Source organism: Pangasianodon hypophthalmus, chromosome 28, assembly GCF_027358585.1.
Source record: "Pangasianodon hypophthalmus isolate fPanHyp1 chromosome 28, fPanHyp1.pri, whole genome shotgun sequence".
Taxonomy (NCBI): Eukaryota; Metazoa; Chordata; class Actinopteri; order Siluriformes; family Pangasiidae; genus Pangasianodon; species Pangasianodon hypophthalmus.
In genome coordinates this window covers 13741311-13759471 of record NC_069737.1, presented here as the reverse complement: position 1 = coordinate 13759471, position 18161 = coordinate 13741311, and the positions used below count along the sequence as shown (strand labels likewise).

The 18161-nt window shown below is 39.3% G+C and overlaps 1 protein-coding gene across 1 annotated transcript; it reads right to left on the bottom strand.

Annotated features, from left to right (window-relative positions):
• Positions 1–9397: 9397 nt before the first annotated feature.
• Positions 9398–17198, bottom strand: LOC113544322 (CD209 antigen-like protein C). Its single transcript, XM_034302531.2, has 5 exons — positions 16511–17198; positions 12395–12745; positions 11836–11978; positions 11620–11726; positions 9398–11474 (listed from the first exon to the last, which is right to left on the bottom strand). Exons 1-5 carry the CDS (start codon positions 16665–16667, stop codon positions 11333–11335), a joined length of 900 nt encoding a protein of 299 aa, XP_034158422.1. The 5' UTR covers positions 16668–17198; the 3' UTR covers positions 9398–11332.
• Positions 17199–18161: the final 963 nt, after the last annotated feature.

Below are 18161 nucleotides of genomic sequence, written 5' to 3'. Positions count from 1 at the left end.
TTTCTTTCTGTTCCACACTTTGGCTCAGAGATTTTTTTCCCATACGGATTCTGAGGAAAGAATGATTATGAAACAATCATAAAACTTTTCAACCCCTGTGTGCTCAGTTAAATATTTTCATCTCACAAATCCCGACTACACCGAAGTTACAGGGATAATCATTCCAGGTTGATATGTTAGATTTAGCCCCTATATAGCCTGTTATAACACAGTCCTCAATGTGTCCATAATCATTGGGTTCCCCGTCCCGCCAGAACCTTAAAACACAGACGGAATCAGAATGTCTGTTATTTAACATCTGAAGCTTCAGACTGAGAGAAAAACTGCATCATGAGTAAATTTCAGTTCAGTGATGTCAAGTCAAGCTTCAGTACCGCCAAAATATTTACTGATGAACTCCTGTAATTGTAATAGCATGACATGAATATAGATACTCACTTATTCTCTCTCTCTCTCTCTCTCTCACCTGTTCCTCTGTACTGTTTATGATCACCAGGTCTGCTCCTCTGTCTGTGCAGTACTTTCTGCTCTCATCCCAGTACTTCTTTTCAGTAGAAATGTTGTAAATGCTCAAGCTGAAAAATCTCCATCCTTGTATGGAGTATTTACATAAATATTAACCCATACCACATAATGATTTATTCATAATTCTTCAGATTTTAGTGTAAATGTGAGTTTTTAACATTCAACATATGTACAATATTCACTTACCAAGTTTTAAAAGTGCACTGTGCAGTCCAGATCTCTCCCGCTGTAACTGGTCTCTCTCTATAGTCAGGTTGTTGTAACTGGTCTGTAACTGGTCTCTCTCTGTAATCAAGGTGTTGTATCTGGTCTGCAACTGGTCTCTGTCTATAGTCATGTTGTTGTAACTGGTCTGTAGCTGGTCTTTCTCTATAGTCAGGGTGTTGTATCTGGTCTGTAACTGGTCTCTCTCTATAGTCAGTTTGTTGTATCTGGTCTGTAACTGGTCTCTCTCTATAGTCAGGGTGTCGTATCTGGTCTGTAGCTGGTTGTTTTCTGTATTCAGCGTGTTGAATTTGATCCATAGCACTGTGACGGCAATCAGCAGGAGAACACACAGCAGCACCACACACACTGCAGTCACTCTGTAGCACCTGCTCCATGCAGCGTTGAGTCCTATGGGAGGTAATGGACACAGACGCACAATTATTTGAGTGAGGAGTTAAAACCCGAATTATGCACATCATTATTCAAACTGCAGACTTGTTGCTGAATTGTTGCTGAAACTAGAAACAAAAACAGTGAGTAATTTAGGAATAAAATACTTAGAATAATAATCAATGATGAGGTCATGTGATGCAGCTGGATTTGAAGCAGAGTTACTGCTATCACCCCAAATCTGATTATTTTCCTGTCACAACATGTCCTAAAGTGTTTTATTCTTCTTGTACAATGGCAATTTTAGCAACAATTAATAAAAGAAAGACTGATCATACTTTTTATCCATTTATAGTTACATTCAATGTTGTGGAACGTCAGTGAAAAAAAAAAAGCCTCATGTTTTCATTTACATTACAGCAGGTATAAACTATCACTTACTCCATCATCGGCCTCTCTTTTTCCTCGCTCTTTAAGATAATACGACAAAAAAAAAAAGAAAAAAACGTTTGTCCCGAAGACTTTCTTGTGGTGGAAAACTTCCTGACACTGGTGACTCATTCCATAAATGTTAAATAAATGTCTTGTTACAAAAAAAAACTTCTCTATACCAATGTTTGTATGTTTTCCTTTCCTATTTAATCTGTTCATTATTAGTCTTAGATTACGTTTAGTGTCCATCATACAAGTGTGAATTAGCAGCTCCTACAGAAACTAACATATAAGATTTTAATTAGTGTCAAAGCTACTGTTATAGAAAATTAATCAACACCTTCTGACCAATCAGAATAGAGAACACAGCAACACAGCAGTCTAGTAACACAGACAGAGAACAAAGTATATTACCTCATGATCTAATCAGTTACTTGGTAATATAGACATTTCCTTTAGATATGATGAAACATTACTTTTTTTTTATTTAAAATAACGAAGAACAGAGAATTCTGAAGTCTAGCAGAAAGAGAGGAGATGATGAGGTGACACTGATGAAGCCCGTGATCCAGAGATGCAGGACATCAACATTAACAGAACATGCACAACCAGGCATAAAGAATCAGAACCTGTAAAGAGAAATGAAATCTCGTTCTCAAACAGAGACCATATGCACACCTCAGTGTAAATACACATAGACACTAAAGTGAGCATGTACAGAGATGGGCTTCTGAAAGCGCTCCCTGTGGTTTATGTGGCTCTCAACGTTCTGGAGACTTGGGTGACCAGAAGCCATAAGTGAACTATGACCTCAGCTACACACACACACACACACACACACACACACACACACACACACTTAGATAGACAACTTTATTCTTCATTCAGAAGTACCTGGAAATGTGGATCCAGTCTTGTCTAAAAGATTTTTAGTCATGCAGGGCAGCTATTTTAAGAAAATCCACATTACAATTTGCCTTTATGGCAGAAAGTCTTATGTTGTCCTTTTGGGAGAATCCTTAAAGATTGAGTAGTTTGACTGTTCTAGATGTAAAGTGTGATTATTACCTTTAAATGTATACATGAACTAAAAGCTAAAAGTCCCCTCTAGGACTCAACACTGCAGGGGGCAGACTGACTGCAGTGTGTGTGTGCTGCTGCTGTGTGTTCTCCTTCTGACCGGCATCACAGTGCTGTGGATTAAATTCATTACAGAGAGAAACCTAACCAAGCAGTTACATCAGGAGAGAGATGAACGAATAAAATCTTTAAATTAGAACCATGTACGCTCGGGAATTTTAAACATACATTTGATACATTCCAGTATTTACAGCCTGGTATTTTTACTTATTACTTTAGTATATGGTTTATCAGAATCCATTAAACCCCAGTGTTATGCTTTTGTAAAAAAAAAAAAAAAAGTGTATGGAAATTTGCTGAGTGTTACTGCACACGTCTTACTGTGTGATCAGATATGCAGGACAAGCTGAGATGGACAAACTTCAATTCAATTCAATTCAATTTTATTTGTATAGCGCTTTTAACAATGGACATAAAGCAGCTTTACAGAAATAAATGGATTCACAAAAAATATATTGTAAATATGTGACTTTATCCCTAATGAGCAAGTCAGAGGCGACAGTGGCAAGGAAAAACTCCCTGAGATGATATGAGGAAGAAACCTTGAGAGGAACCAGGCTCAAAAGGGAACCCATCCTCATCTGGGCGCAACGGATAGTGCAATTATAAATAAACCCCTTCAATTATTGTGTACTATATGGACAAATAGTGCAAATGTGCAACAAGTAAATTCATCACAGTTTTTGCAAGAAGTCCGGTTGGTTAAAATTTATCTACTGTCCACTGATGGAGTCCTGAGTACGAAGGTGCTCGTGGCAACTGCAGCCCCAAAGCCACTACAGCAATGGCAGTCCCAAGCCATTACAGTACAGCTCCCCATATGTGATCCCCATGCCATCTCCACAGCCCCCAGGTGGCACCATCCCCAGCAATCCAAATGGTTCTTCAGGCTGTCCATATGGGGCCACCCCCAGCAGCAGCGAGCGAACTCAACCAATGAGAACTCCAACCAGAAGTAGGGCATCAGGATGGGTCAGGCAGGTCCGGGGAGCAGAAGGGGTCAGGATCACTGGCATCTCAGAAGTAGCATGTGTAGCTCGACAGAGAGTGAGGGAGAGAGAGAGATGGAGAGAGAGGGAGAGATTGTTAGGTAAGCTTTTGTCCTCTAATGGCTAAGGACAATGTACTTTGCAAGCAGGCACTCCGGCAAGACTAGCTATGACAGCATAACTAAAAGGGAGAGCCAGAAGCTAACACAGACATGAGGGAGTCCTGGGACATAAATCAGCCAGCCACTCCACCGTCGACAAACCTAAGTGAACGTGTGAGAGTGGGGGGGCGACAGCATCCAAACATCCCAGTTCACCACAACACTCTATGCCTGTGAACCCTCCAGACCTGCCCCTGTACCTAAGAACTACTCACAAAAGGCTTGACTAAACAAATATGTTTTCAGCATAGACTTAAACACTGAGACTGTGTCTGAGTCCCGAACACTAAGTGGAAGGCTGTTCCATAACTGTGGGGCTATGTAAGAGAAAGCTCTACCCCCGGCTGTAGCCCGCACTATTCGAGGTACCAACAAATAGCCTGCACCTTTTGATCTAAGTAGGCATGGCAGATCATAAAAGACCAAAAGTTTGCTCAGGTCTAGTTTTTCATTTTCTTTTAACTGCAACAAAATAAGAACAGTGTAGCTGCAAATAGAGAGACTCACAAACCCAGAGACAGTGCAGGCAAAATTAAAAAAAAATTCACACACACATTTATCTTAGCCAGTCCAGCTAATGGCATATTTTTAGAAAGTGGGAGGAAACAGGAGAACCTGGAGTAAACCCACATGGACACAGGGAGAGCATGCAAAGAACCAGTACAGAGCAAATTGAGAGAACGAACAGAAAAAAAAATTGCAAATTAAGTTGCGTTGTTGAGTCGGACTTGAACTGGAAACCTCAAGACTATGGCTAGGTTGACGAGGCAAGGTCAACCTAGCGCAGAGGAAGGACTAGAACATAGATCTAGTTTTCAAACACCAGAAATTACCGGCCAAGTCTTTCAGGACTCTGAAACAAAGACTGAATGCATGACAGCCTGCATGCTACTCTTAAGTAGCCAGGAGGACAGGTGTAGCTCATCGTTCCTGATTACTTTGGAGTGGCCCTGTGCCTGCCTCTGGTGGCCAGAGATGAGCTGTTACACAAGTATAGTCAATTTCTTAATTGTAATATAAGAAATTACAAGAAACAGCTCAAAAAGTCATTTTACAAATGTGTACATTAGTGCTTAAAGAGCATCATCTTGTACTGCAGTTGAACTCAACAGACCAACCATGGTCTGTTTACTCCTCTACCATCTGGGAAATGCTACAGGAGTCTTTGCTGTCGCACTAGCAGACTCAGGAACAGTTTCTTCCCATCAGCTGTCAGCCTTCTGAATTCTGAACTCAGGTGCTGAAGTGTACACCCATATTCTGACCCATGTTATGAAGTCATTGTATAGAGAAAAAAAAAAACACTGTACTGTACAATATTAACGCTGCTTGCACTCTTAAATGCCATCTGTATCTTGTCATTTGCACTACCATGATAACTTGCCCTTACACCTCATTCAGAACTTGCCTCTTTGCACATTACTGACTAGTTACTGCATGCACCTTCTATATGTGCACTGAGCTGGTCTCTACTTTCTCTACCTCATACCATGCATATGTATATATATACATATATATTTATAGACATATTGCTATTTGCACTTCTGGTTAGATGCTAAACTGCATTTTATTGGCTCTGTACTCATACGCTGCACAATGACAATAAAGTTGAATCTAATCTAAATTTAATCTAGTCTTGTAAGGTCATGGCTTTCCTAATAATGATAAGCTTCAGCATGCAGATAAAGACTATTGACTGCCAGTAAAAGAAGAGGCCAAACTGCAGTAGCTTCCTGTGGTCAAAGTGTGAAGACACTATAGAAAAAATAACTTATTAGAAGGAGTGCATTAATATAGAAATGTGATTTGCCTTCACTTATGGACTCACTGCATGGACCCATTAATCCATGCAGGTCAGTGAAAAACATTTAGGATCATCATCTGTGATTAACTTCATACTGATAAAATGTACAGAAACTCCTCAGGGGGAGTCTGTTAGTCACATGACTGTGTAGTGACATGAGTCACTGCTGCATTAAGGACTTCCTGCATAAAGTGTCTTCACACAGTGTCAGTTTCACACCCAAAAATAAGACAGTCACCACATTTGCTGCTCGTTGAATGTTTAAAATGAATAAACCAGGAAGTAGGCTTTCAAAGTAACAACCACTCTGAGTGTAGTTTTAGACAATTAAATACCGGTACAAGTGCATCTATAAGGACTGCAAAGAGAACAATGGAGATGAGTGAGGAGATTTATGCAAATGTGGAACCTACAGCAGACAATGGAGCTGAATCCAGTGACGATGAGAACTCCTATGAAGATGTTTATGTGCATGAGGACAATTTAGAGACTCAGAACGCCAGACGCCTCAAGCAATCTGAGAGCTCAGGTAAAATACATTCACACTCAGAAATATGTTTATATGTACGGATCTACTTAATTTACTTTATCTGTGTTAAATGTAACCATCCATTAAAAAAAGAAAGGCAAAAATCTGTAAAATTGAACTAAATGGACTTGTTTGTTGCTTTAAAAAGACACTATGTTATATGAACAATTCAAAACACAAATCCAAAATCCGAATGAGCAAACACAGGCACGGGTCAGGCAATCAGCAAACAATCATAAATCATACAGGCATTATAATGAAATGCAGTTTAAAGGACCCCAGTTTGACTTGCAACAGCATTGCATCCAGCTTTACAGTAGATTCTGATGTGTCCAGCTATTTTTTCTGATCTTTCTGGAATATAACAAACCCAAACTAGTAAATCTGATCAAATATTACTAGATGGTTAATGTTGTCAACAGTAGCCTAAATAATAGTTTCTTGATTTGGGAAAGACATCAGTGCTTTGAAAAATAGTTAGATTACTTACTCAGTCACGTTAGGTAGAAGAAAGAAAGTTTACCAGAAAGTTCCACAGGGAATTTTTTTGAGGAGTTGAACTATGTTCTGCAAATAGTTATTTGTTATTATAATTTGTGAATGAAAAATTACTTTTTATACTTTTTTGATGGTTTTCCAGTGTTTCCAAGGCATAGTGGTAGGATTAACATAAAAACCCCTTCCGGTACAGACCATACCCATTCCAGTTTAAATCCAGGACACAGGACACAATGTATTTTGGCACTCCATACTATATGTTGCTTGTTGTGTGCATCGATTTTGATGGCAACATTGGTTTTTAACCATGTTCCTTTTTTCAGTTTGAACAGGATCTAGGCTTGTAAATTGGTGTGGATCAGAGACTGTTTTACCAATTGTCTGATATTCAAATGGGCTTTTCTTTAGACCCTTAATTAACACTACAATATAACAGACAGTTTCCTAAACGTGATGTGTGTTTATGCTCAGTGTGCAGAGCTATCAGTAAATTTATTACTCAGATTCGAGGCATGTAGTTGCTTCATCATTTGGAGGCATCAACAGTCAAAAGGTCATCACCACTAATTTGATGCGTAATAGAATGCCAAATTCCCCCTATTTTGTCATGAATTGGGATTGACCTGAAGAGGGAGAATGAGCCATAATTTGACTGATAAAATATCAAAATATTTAAAATATTATACATATATTAATTAATATTAACCATATTTAGTTGAACTAACCACTGGGAAAAAAAGAATGCAGAATCATTTGTGTTTACAGTTCAAAAAACATTTATTTCGGTGTTACCATACCCTTTAAGCTCAGAGTACCATTAATTGCATGTTATTTGTTTTATATATGTTTGCTTTTATCCATCTTTCTGAAGGGAGTTAACCCTTATACTGTATATAACCTACATATTTTACCAAGATCTGTAACTTACACCATGGTGGTGGTATATATTTCCTGGAGTTCCCTCATTACTCTTCTGAGTTTGACTCCTGACCAACTGATGTACAAATTTAAAAAGTATTAAGTTACTTAATTTCTCTCTAGTTACAGGAATCAACCGTGCAGGGAATAAATGTTACAGAGTGACTGCAGTGTGTGTGGTGCTGCTGTGTGTTCTCCTGCTGATTGCCGTCACAGTGCTGTGGATCAAATTCAACAACATGACTACAGAAAACGACCAATTACAGACCAGTTACAACACCCTGACTAGAGAGAGAAACCAGTTACAGACCAGTTACAACATCCTGACAATAGAGAAAGACCAGTTTCAGAAGCAAAACAATGAATGTCAGAAGAAGGTGACTGATTTGGGTGAGTACATGCATTAAAGATGGTCAGTGTTTGTAACAGATCCATGGACAGGAACTGACAGAGACCATGGATTATGTACAGTTATGTCTTTAAAGATTTGTTGTTGTTTCCATCAACACCTTAGTGCCCTGCTCGAAATTTTCATTCTATGGTCTATGACTTTCATGACTATACCTGCTCTCCTCTTCTCATGGCCTCTTGATTCTTGACTTGGTCCTCAGAGATTTTGACATTTCCCTCTAATACAAAGCAATTTTACAACCCTCCCCCTCTTTGAACTTCCTCTGTGTTTGTTTAGACATAATATCCATCCATTTCTCCCTCCCCCAAGCGTGCTCAACCATATCATTGTTGCCATGTTCTGCTTTGTTGATTTTCCACATTGTACCAAAATTCAACTTCTTTCAACTGCCTCAACTATGCAATGCACATCATATCTCATGTTCACTCTTTCATTTGGTGCGTCTTCAGTGTCTCCTCATCGGTTCCCTCACTGTATAACAGCATTACCCTGGGTGATGCCTATTTCACAGAACACTGAAAACTTGCAACTCCACCCAGAGGCTGCTCCATCCACTGGTTTCGGTTGGTATATACAGGAGATCATTGGTTTGCTTCTCCATGGCCTCTTGAATTTACTCACTTGCACAACGAATCTTCCATGCTCTGGGAACCTTATCCCATAACAATCTCCTCCCTCTTCTAAGGGCATGAATGGACAGGGAATGTAATTTTGGTCTACTCTGATAACTCGGCCATCATACACATCATTAATAAAGACGATTTAAAATCCTTACACATCATACCCTTCCTTTGCTGTCTTACATCCTGGGCCACCCAATGAGTATCACTGACATCCTAATCTGATATCTACAAACAATACATTCAGCATTTTCCCCCAGCGGTCTCTGTAACTTTGGAATCCATCTTCCTTTTCATTTTCTTCAGCTTCTGAGATGTTCTGAATGTATCATACAGAAAATGTTGGTCCCACACACGATCCAAGCCACATCGCATCATCTTTAATTAAGACACAATGGTCTTTACCTTCAAGCACAGTAAGATTGCCCAACAGGAAAAAACAACATCACTCTGCATATTAAAAGTGAATTCTCACCTCTGATACTGGCTCCATCATCATTGGCTTCCATGCCACAGGTTTTTACAATCAATTGTAATAAGTAGTTACCACTCTGAACAATTCTCTGGTCACTCATTCAGGATCAGCACCGCTCCTATTTCTTTAAACATTGTGCACTCTGTCATTGCACTCCTGGTGCTCTCATAGGGTAAGTGGTTTGGTCTGAAAGCTCAAAAACTCTTACCTCTGTCTTTCTGTCAATGTTTCTTTCCCATCGCCTTTATGGACAAGCTTAAAATCCACCTCTGCACTTTTATGAAGCATAAATAATCCTGGGACCAGCTAATGGTGTGGGACAACTTATCTATTGAAATACATTGTAATTTTGTGAAATTTATTGGCTGTATTCAGACTTATATCAATCAATATTTACACATGGAGATTTGTCCAAATTTAGATTCGTCTACACACCTGTTTAAACCAATTTTCTGGGAACGCCATTCAAATTATGCAAATTACCTGTGTGTAGTTCACATAAATAAGGTTACCAGATTCTTCTTCAGTAAAAGCATCTGAAATGGGGATTTTCAATAGCTTGTAGACCACTACTTTGTGTCACACTGCAGGTAGGACTCGAGACACAGAGATGGTAGATGGAACAATGGTGTTTATTAATAAACAAACGGAGAAAGAGATGAGAGGAAGGAAGTTACCGGATGGTGATGACTGGCTGGAGAAACGGACGAAATGGGGGCACAGTAGGAAGCGTGAGGAATCGTAGGGAGGAATAGTAGTTGTTGGCTTTCGTGGGTCTCTTTTGGTTATCGCCGAGACGAGACCGGACAGAGAATAGGGAGAAGTGAAGAGCTTTAGTAGGGGAGAGATGATGAGGAAGGAAATGAGAGACAGATGTGTGTGATTAGAATTAGAGTGTGACGATTTATGTTTTGGTCTGGCTTGGCCATGACAATCTCCTTCAGTCAGCAGCTCTACTGTCACATCCACAGACACACATCCTCACACATTCATGTCATCGTCTTGCCACTAGAGGTGCTCCTTTCCAAACACTCGGTAGTTTTATTATATTATGTCTCCTAATAAAGTAGCATAATTCAAGCATTATGTTAAATCCGTAATCAGTATAAAAATGAGCTATGATGTATATTTACGTGTTTGGTAAATAAAACAACTGCAGTGGTTGACACAAAAATATTGTTGTTGAGTCTGAAGTATTTAAAATTTTATATGCTGTGATTTAATTAAAGTGTGCTTAGTGGTTTCAAGCGTATGATCCTCTGTCTCCAGAATAAGGGTAAACTGAAATACTGTATATTTCGCTCATGTGAAATCATTAGAGAACTTTTTTGTAATTTGTAAAAGAGTAATGAGTCAGATATCAGAGGCTATTAGAGCTACAGGTTAAATATTACATACACAGTGATTATACAGCTGTCCTAATTAGTGAGCCACTCAAACGTTCATCAAGCAGTAAATAACTTTATTGCTTCATTTTAGAACAGAAGCCATTATTTCATTTCCCCAAACAGCAGATTTATCACATCAAGAATACTGGTATATTGTAACCACACTATCAGTTCAAGCAGAGATTCAAACACGTCACTGCTTTGAGAAGCATGTCATTTCAGACCTGATGATTTGTGGCTCCTAAAGTCACGATCCCAGCAGGACTCGAACCTGCAATCTCCTGATCTCATACATGTAATCGAAACAAAGTCCAACACACAAACAGTACATATTTTTAAAAAATTAAAACATAAAGTTCATTAGAGAAAAAACACACTGAAATATATTCAATAAAAATCATTATAGATGGTGAATTAAGTAAGGAATAAAACACTTGGCGCTGTGGCTGCTATAGCAAAAATAATCAGTGACAGGGTTCAGTTTAACTTGTTATATCATCTATCATCATTCTTTGGATCCTCGGTCACATTTGGGCCAAACGGGAAAAGGTGAAAATTTAATTTTTAAACAAGCATTTCCTTAAAAATGATTAAAACATGATTTCCTTAAAAATGATTAAAAATGCTGTACAAGACTTATGAGATTCAGGCCAGCCACTGATCACACACTGAAAAGAGACATTTGAAAGTAGAAATGGATTTCCCTTTCCACAGATCTGAACACTAGATAGTTTTACATGATAGGACTTGAGAATACAAGAACAGTGACTAATACAGTTACAACTGCTCAGTACATGCAGTTTGAATTGGGAATATTTGATCATTTTACAGTACTTTTCTCTAATTACTGAAAAGCACTTTTCTCACAGATCCATGGTAGCTGAGCCGAACATAACCTGTCGTTCCAGCTCTTACTAATATGAGAACTCAGCATCTCAGCACAGTCCTCATCACCTACATTATTCGGTTCTCCATCACCCCAGTACCTGAAACCCACAGAATCACAATCAGACTTATATCATTAGCATGTAGTTTAACACCATTTAAAATCTTCCATTGGTTAGTTGGGCTGGTGCTTCCTTTAAAATAAGATATTTGGAAATAAATACAGAATTAATTTCTGTTCCTTACGCAGTGGTAAGTCGTGTACCATCCACCCATTTCCACACCCCCTCTGTGTCTATGTCACTCAGACCAATCCAAGCCTTAGTGTTTCCCAGCTGTTTAATGATGAACTCCTGTGATTGAGAACACAATATGCATATACAGTGATTTGCTCTCTCTCTCTCATTCTCATTCTCATTCTCTCTCTCTCTCTCTCTCTCTCTCACACACACACACACACACCTGTTCCTCTCTGCTGTTTATGATCACCAGGTCTCCTCCTCTACTTCTACAGTCTTGTCTGCTCTCACTCCAGGTTTTCTGCTCAGTAGAGATGTAGTAAACCCCGGAGCAGAAACATCTCCATCCCTCTTTGCTTTGTGAATCTGTTCAGACAGTAGGACACATCATGTTCAGTGTATTTCCATAAAACATAATTACAAATAATCAGGTGGTGGTGTCACAGGACCTCCCCACCTGTGATCTCATATTACAGCAATTTGCCAATAATGTTTTCTTTACCTTTAAGGTAATGGAACACCTGCTGAAACACCTGCTTCCTGACTGTCTTAAAGATAAATGTTAAATACGCTTCTCCGCACAGATAAGATCAACTATAAAGCATTTTTCTTTGTTAAATAAACAATTATTTTATCCATTTATAATTATTCCATAGAAACTCTAACGTTAGAAAGTTAGGAAATGAATCAATACCTTCTGACCAATCAGAATCGAGAATTCAGCAGTCAAAAGTTTCAAATATAGGTTTGCCATTTACAGTTGTTTTGATCGATTTGCTCACCTATAGCAGTTAGCTTCTTCTGAAGGGCGTCTTTTTCCATCTGTAACTTCTCACTCTTGTCTTTCGTGTCAGTATAACTGGCTTGTAAATTGATCATTTTATTTGTCAGTTCTTTCAGTTTGGCTTCTTGTTGATCTTTCTCCCTATTCAAGTCATAATTAGTGGACTGCAACTGGTCTCTCTCTATAGTCAGGTTGCTGTATCTGGTCTGTAGCTGGTTGTTTTCTGTATTCAGGGTGTTGATTTTGATCCACAGCACTGTGACGGCAGTCAGCAGGAGAACACACAGCAGCAGCAGACACACTGCAGTCAATCTGTAACATTTATTCCCTGCATGGCTGTTTCCTGTATCTAGAAGGAAATTAGGCAATGTAACAACTTAACATTGGTACATCAATTGTTCAGAAGCCAAACTGAGAAGAGTAGTGAGATTTACAGCAGAGAAATTATAGCTATAGATCTTCATGAAAATGGGCAAAAACAATCAACAAAAAAACCCTAAAATGTATAACGTTAATAAATGTATTTATAACATTTATTATTAATTGGCTCAAGTTCCCTCTACAGGCTGAAAATTTCATTTCAACAAAACTGAATCTGTCACTCCACTTGTTCACTCATGTTGTTTTGCTAGTTATAATATCAGTAAATTCATTTGTTTAGACATCAAAATGAGCAACATACAAAAAAACTGCAAAGAACCACTTGCTGAGGGTCTGTTACAGCTACCAGCTAACCAAAGAATAAGACATGGCTTTGCTACAGAACTGGCAAAGATGTCAACACTGTAAACCTACAAGGTTTTAAAGATGTTAAATTCAGTTGGCTGGGCTGTAATCGAAGTAAGAGCTTCAGGTCTGGTTTTGGTTTGAGGTGAAAAGATGAACATGAGACAATAGATCAGAATTTCAGCTTTCATTTCCTGATATTTATATCTAGATGTGTTACACAGCTTAGAACATGGCACCTTTGGTTTGAACGCACCCATTTTTCAAGTGATCAAAAATACTGGAACGTGTGACTGACAGGAGTTTCCTGTTGCCCAGGTGTGCCCTGGTAGATTGATTATTTAAACAATTAATATCTCTGAATGTCTTCTCTTGGTTTGTGCCTTGGGTTTTGCCTATGAAGACTGCATTTGTTGTTAAAAGGATAAACCAACATCAAGACCAGAGAGCTGTGTATGGGAGAAAAGCAAGCCATTTTGAATCTGAGACAAGAGGGAAAAATTGATGAAAAATGTCTTGAAAAAGAAAGAATCCACTTTCGGACTGGAAACATTCATAGAGGTTATGAGATGACAAATATGACTGAAGTTGAGCAGCAACAACTTTTTCAAGTAGCTTTGAGAGAAGCGGAAGATTTGAAATTGGTCTGTAATTGGCCATATCAGAGAGGTCAAGGCCGGGTTTCTTTAACACTGGTGTGACAGCTGCAGTTTTTAATTCAAGAGGAACAACACCAGTGCTGAGTAGGTGAGAAATGAGAAGTGAAATAGGTCACGAAATAACGTGCAGTGTTTTTGAGTAGAGCAGTAGGAGAAGGATCAAGATGACAGAAAGATGGATTAGATTTTTTGAGTAGCTCAGAGATATAAGCAGGAGTTGGAGGGTCAAAATCAGTAAAAGTACCAGGTGCAAAATCAAAGGGGAAGTCATGTGAGTGGATAGGGAGTTCATTGTTGGAAAGAGATTATATATGCTATTAATTTTATTTTGGAAGAAGTGTAAGAATGGCTCACAAAGGTCTACTGAGTTATTCATGACAGGTGCAGGAGGGTTGGTGAGTTTATTGACTACAGAAAACAGTGTTTTAGGACAGGAGGATGCATTGGTAATGAGGGCAGAATAGTAACTGGAGCGTGCTTTAAAGCAGATTTATATCGTTGGATATGGTCCTTGTAAGCAATAAGATGCACGTTCAAGCCAGTTTTCCTGTAGAGGCATTCAAGGCGACGACCAGTAGTTTTCAGTTTGCGAAGTGCAGGGGTAAACCAGGGAGATGTATGTGAAGAAGGTACAAGTCTGCATTTAAGGGGGGGCGTGTATATTAAGGGCAGTAGAAATAGAGGAATTATATTTGGCAAGGATATCAAGGGCACTAGTGTGTTCAGTAATGTCAGAAAGATATGTTTGTACAGATTCAGTAAACAGTAATGGATTGACAGAATTGAGGTTACGGAAAGTAATGGTAGATTTCACCCTAAGGCGAGGGAGAGGCATTTCACAGTTTAGTTCGATGAAGAGGTGATCAGAAAGTCCAATCTGAGAGCCAAGTACAGAAATATTACATAGGCCAGTAGTACAAACCAAATCAAGTGTGTGGCCTTTTAAGTGTGTAGGAAAGTCAATATGCTGTACAAGATTGAAACATTCAAAAACTGACATGAGTTCGCAGGAATCTGCACAATCAATATTAACATGTATGTTGAAATCACCAAGTAAGATAACAGAAGAAGACATAGCGCAGGAAAGGGTTAACAGTTCATGCAGTTCAGTGAAAAAATTTGACATTGATTTAGGTGGACGATACAAGAGAATTGCAATCATGGGAGATGTACCAGAGATTTTGAGAACTAGATATTCAAATGTTGAAGTCACATGAAAGTCGATGGTATTGACTGGGATGTTATTATGGTAGACTGCCAGACCACCACCCCTAGATGTCAAACGAGGTTTGACCAGGTAGCTGTATCCAGAGGGAGTGAGGAGATTTACGTGGAAATAGTCATTAGGAATTTGCCATGTTTCAGTAAGCAGCAGAAAGTCTAGGTCTTTCTCAGTTAGTAACGTGGAAAGCACAGTAGCCACAGTAGCTAGTATGTAGTCGTGTCTAGACGAGGGTGCGATTTCAGGCTATGCAGCTGAGATAGCGAGTAGTTGAGCGCCATATCAACAACGATCCTGAATAATAAGCCCAGAGTTATAACTGTAAGCAGAGTAGGTACTAGTACGTTGCGAGCGGTGATAGACATGGTTAAATGGGAAGGCACAACATCACTGGTGATTGAAGAACACACATCTCTTGCAATAGTACGCAAGAGAGCCGCAGCACTCACGTCGCTGACGATCAACACAGTATGGAGACCTTGTCAGTCAAATTAGATGGCAGGGGGTGCCCCACCATCCAAAATACTGTCCACGATAGAAAAATGAGGGAGTGGAGACTCACCCGCCAGCTATGTAGAAGGCCCAATGGAGCACGAAGATCGACAGACAACAGCAGAGTGGTGTGATTTGGATGAATAGCCAGCGATGAGTACGGGTTATCCAATCAGAGTTATAATCCACAGTAAAATGACAACAGTAAAGTCCAAACTATAAACCAGTAAAGTCAGGTGTCCGGAAGAGCAGGAGAGGAGATGAAACGATAGACGCGAAACACGACAGGACAAAACAAACAAACAAAAAGTTCCAGCAAGAAGCGGCAGCAAAAACGAGCACAGCGTACTCTCACCGGAAGCGGAATGAAAAAAAGCTTAAAAATGATGAGACCTACATAATCCACCTCATTCACATTCATTACACCCACAACTGAGTACATTACATGCCTACTGATGACTTATAATGGAAGCATCACCAAAACAGGCCAAAATATATTAGCCTATATGGATAAAAACTAGGAGAGTGTGGCACTCTGTGTAATAAATAGACACGATCGTGAGTCTACAGCACTGTGCTCGTTACAGTTAGCCCACAGCCTCATTTCTTATCATACTGTGTCTTCTTAATACAACTGCTTGTGGTGCTGTTGCACTCGGCTTCACAAAAAATTAAAAATAATACTCTTAAAAAAGGTTTGTTAACTGGAAATAAGATGATGTGGTATCATGGTAGTGTGTGAGCCTTATCTGCAATCAGTCATGTAGTTTGCACACTGCTACGTGTGAGAAATTTTCCAGAGTCAGACAACTGTGTAGTGTTCACGAGGCATTAGTGTAACAGTTTTATTGGTTGAAAGCCTGGTGCATTAATAATAAAAATTACTGTGATGTGATTACAGCTGTGCGTACATTGAGGTTGTTCAACAGCTTTGAACACAGCTTGTCCAATCAGATTTTAAAACAGAAACTATCTATTTCATAAACATGTATTTTTAAGTGTGAGTATATTTTACCTGAGGTCTCAGACTGCTTGAGTCTTCCGGTCCGCTGGGTCTCCAAATTGTCCTCGTTCACATCAATTTCTTCATATGAATTGTTACTGTCACTGGAATCAGCTCCGTTGTCTGGAGTAACACCTGCATTTGCATAAATCTCCTCAATCATCTCCATTCTTCTCTTTGCAGTAATCCTGAGCTTTCAGACGAACAGACGCAGTTGTACCGGTATTTATTTGTCTAAAGCTACACTCAGAGTGGCTGTCTGAAGAAACACTGCCTATGTGTCTGTGCATTGGTGTTATATTGTGGGCATATTTCCTGTGTGACTATTTTTGCTTAGGTTTTTCACAACCAGCAACATGTGTGAATAATGTGTGACTCCTGGGTGCAGATCAGACAAAATGTCAAGATACTTTAAGCAGTAAGGCCTCATGACCAGAAGACCTTTTTAGTGTGCCCTCTACACTTCATTTTTGAGATTTTTTACATTTGGGGCCTGTTTACAACTATTAAGTGCAGCAACAATGATGTTTGAAATTACAAACTTGTATAGGCCTACACATGATACTACATATTCATATGACTCTCAGACTCCCCCTGGGGAGCTATATCATTAGGATTTATTTGCAGCATTGTCATTAAAATATCCATCTCAATAAAACCCAAGTTCAAGACCAAGAGACCAAGACCATATTGAGCGATACAAACACTAGTAAGTCTGAGACAAGTTCAAGTCAATTCAGAAAACTTCCCGAGTTTTTAGCCTTGGCAAAAGCTGGCAAAAGAGATTGCAAACAGTGCAAGCCACTGCAAAAAGTGTAAGGAAAAAAACATGGACTGCACCAGTGCCCAGCTTTTGTAGCACTATGTCACAAATGCATCAAAAGCAATCATTTGAATGTCAATAAGTGAAGAGAGCCTGTTATGCATAGGAACAGTTGTACATGCTGCAGTGAATAACCTGAGCCATCAAAAGGATCGTGCATGGTATACAGCCAAAATAAGTGTTTCATTAAAATTGAAGCTCTACACAGGGGCAGAGGTAAATGTGCTATGTCTTTCCATCATCCAAAAGATTCCACACCCTCTTCAGCTATAGCTTACAAAGCCAGTGCAGGTTGTTTATAGAAGTCCCTGTCTGACACTGAAGCAAACTGTGTCACTGATGTGTGAGATGCCAAATATTAGACATTAGTTTTATGTATTTACTCAGTCAGACAAGCCGTCATGGTCAGGGCACAAATGTCTCACAAATGAAGCTCAAATGTCTTCACACTTTGACCACAAGAAGCCACTGACGCACCGTCCTCTGTTGTAACTTCCTTTACTGACAGCAGCACATTGAATTCAGTGTACACTAGTAAGGAAGTGTAGGCATTCGCACATGCTCTATAAAAAAAATTTAAAAAAAAGAGAAAGCATAGTACAAACTCCTCTGTCCTGAAGACTCTCCCATGAGGGAAACTTTCTGTTCCAAAGTGCAGACATGGGAAACTCCTTCCATACTGCATGCCTGTGTGTGTGAGTCTGTGTCAGTGTTCACACACCGTGTGTGTGTGTTCTGTTGGTGTGAGCGTTTTTCCTGTACTGATGTGTGAAAGAGAGCAGTGTTTAATGCTGATCTTAGATCAGTGGAACTTCACAGTAAAGCTGCATAAAAGCTTCG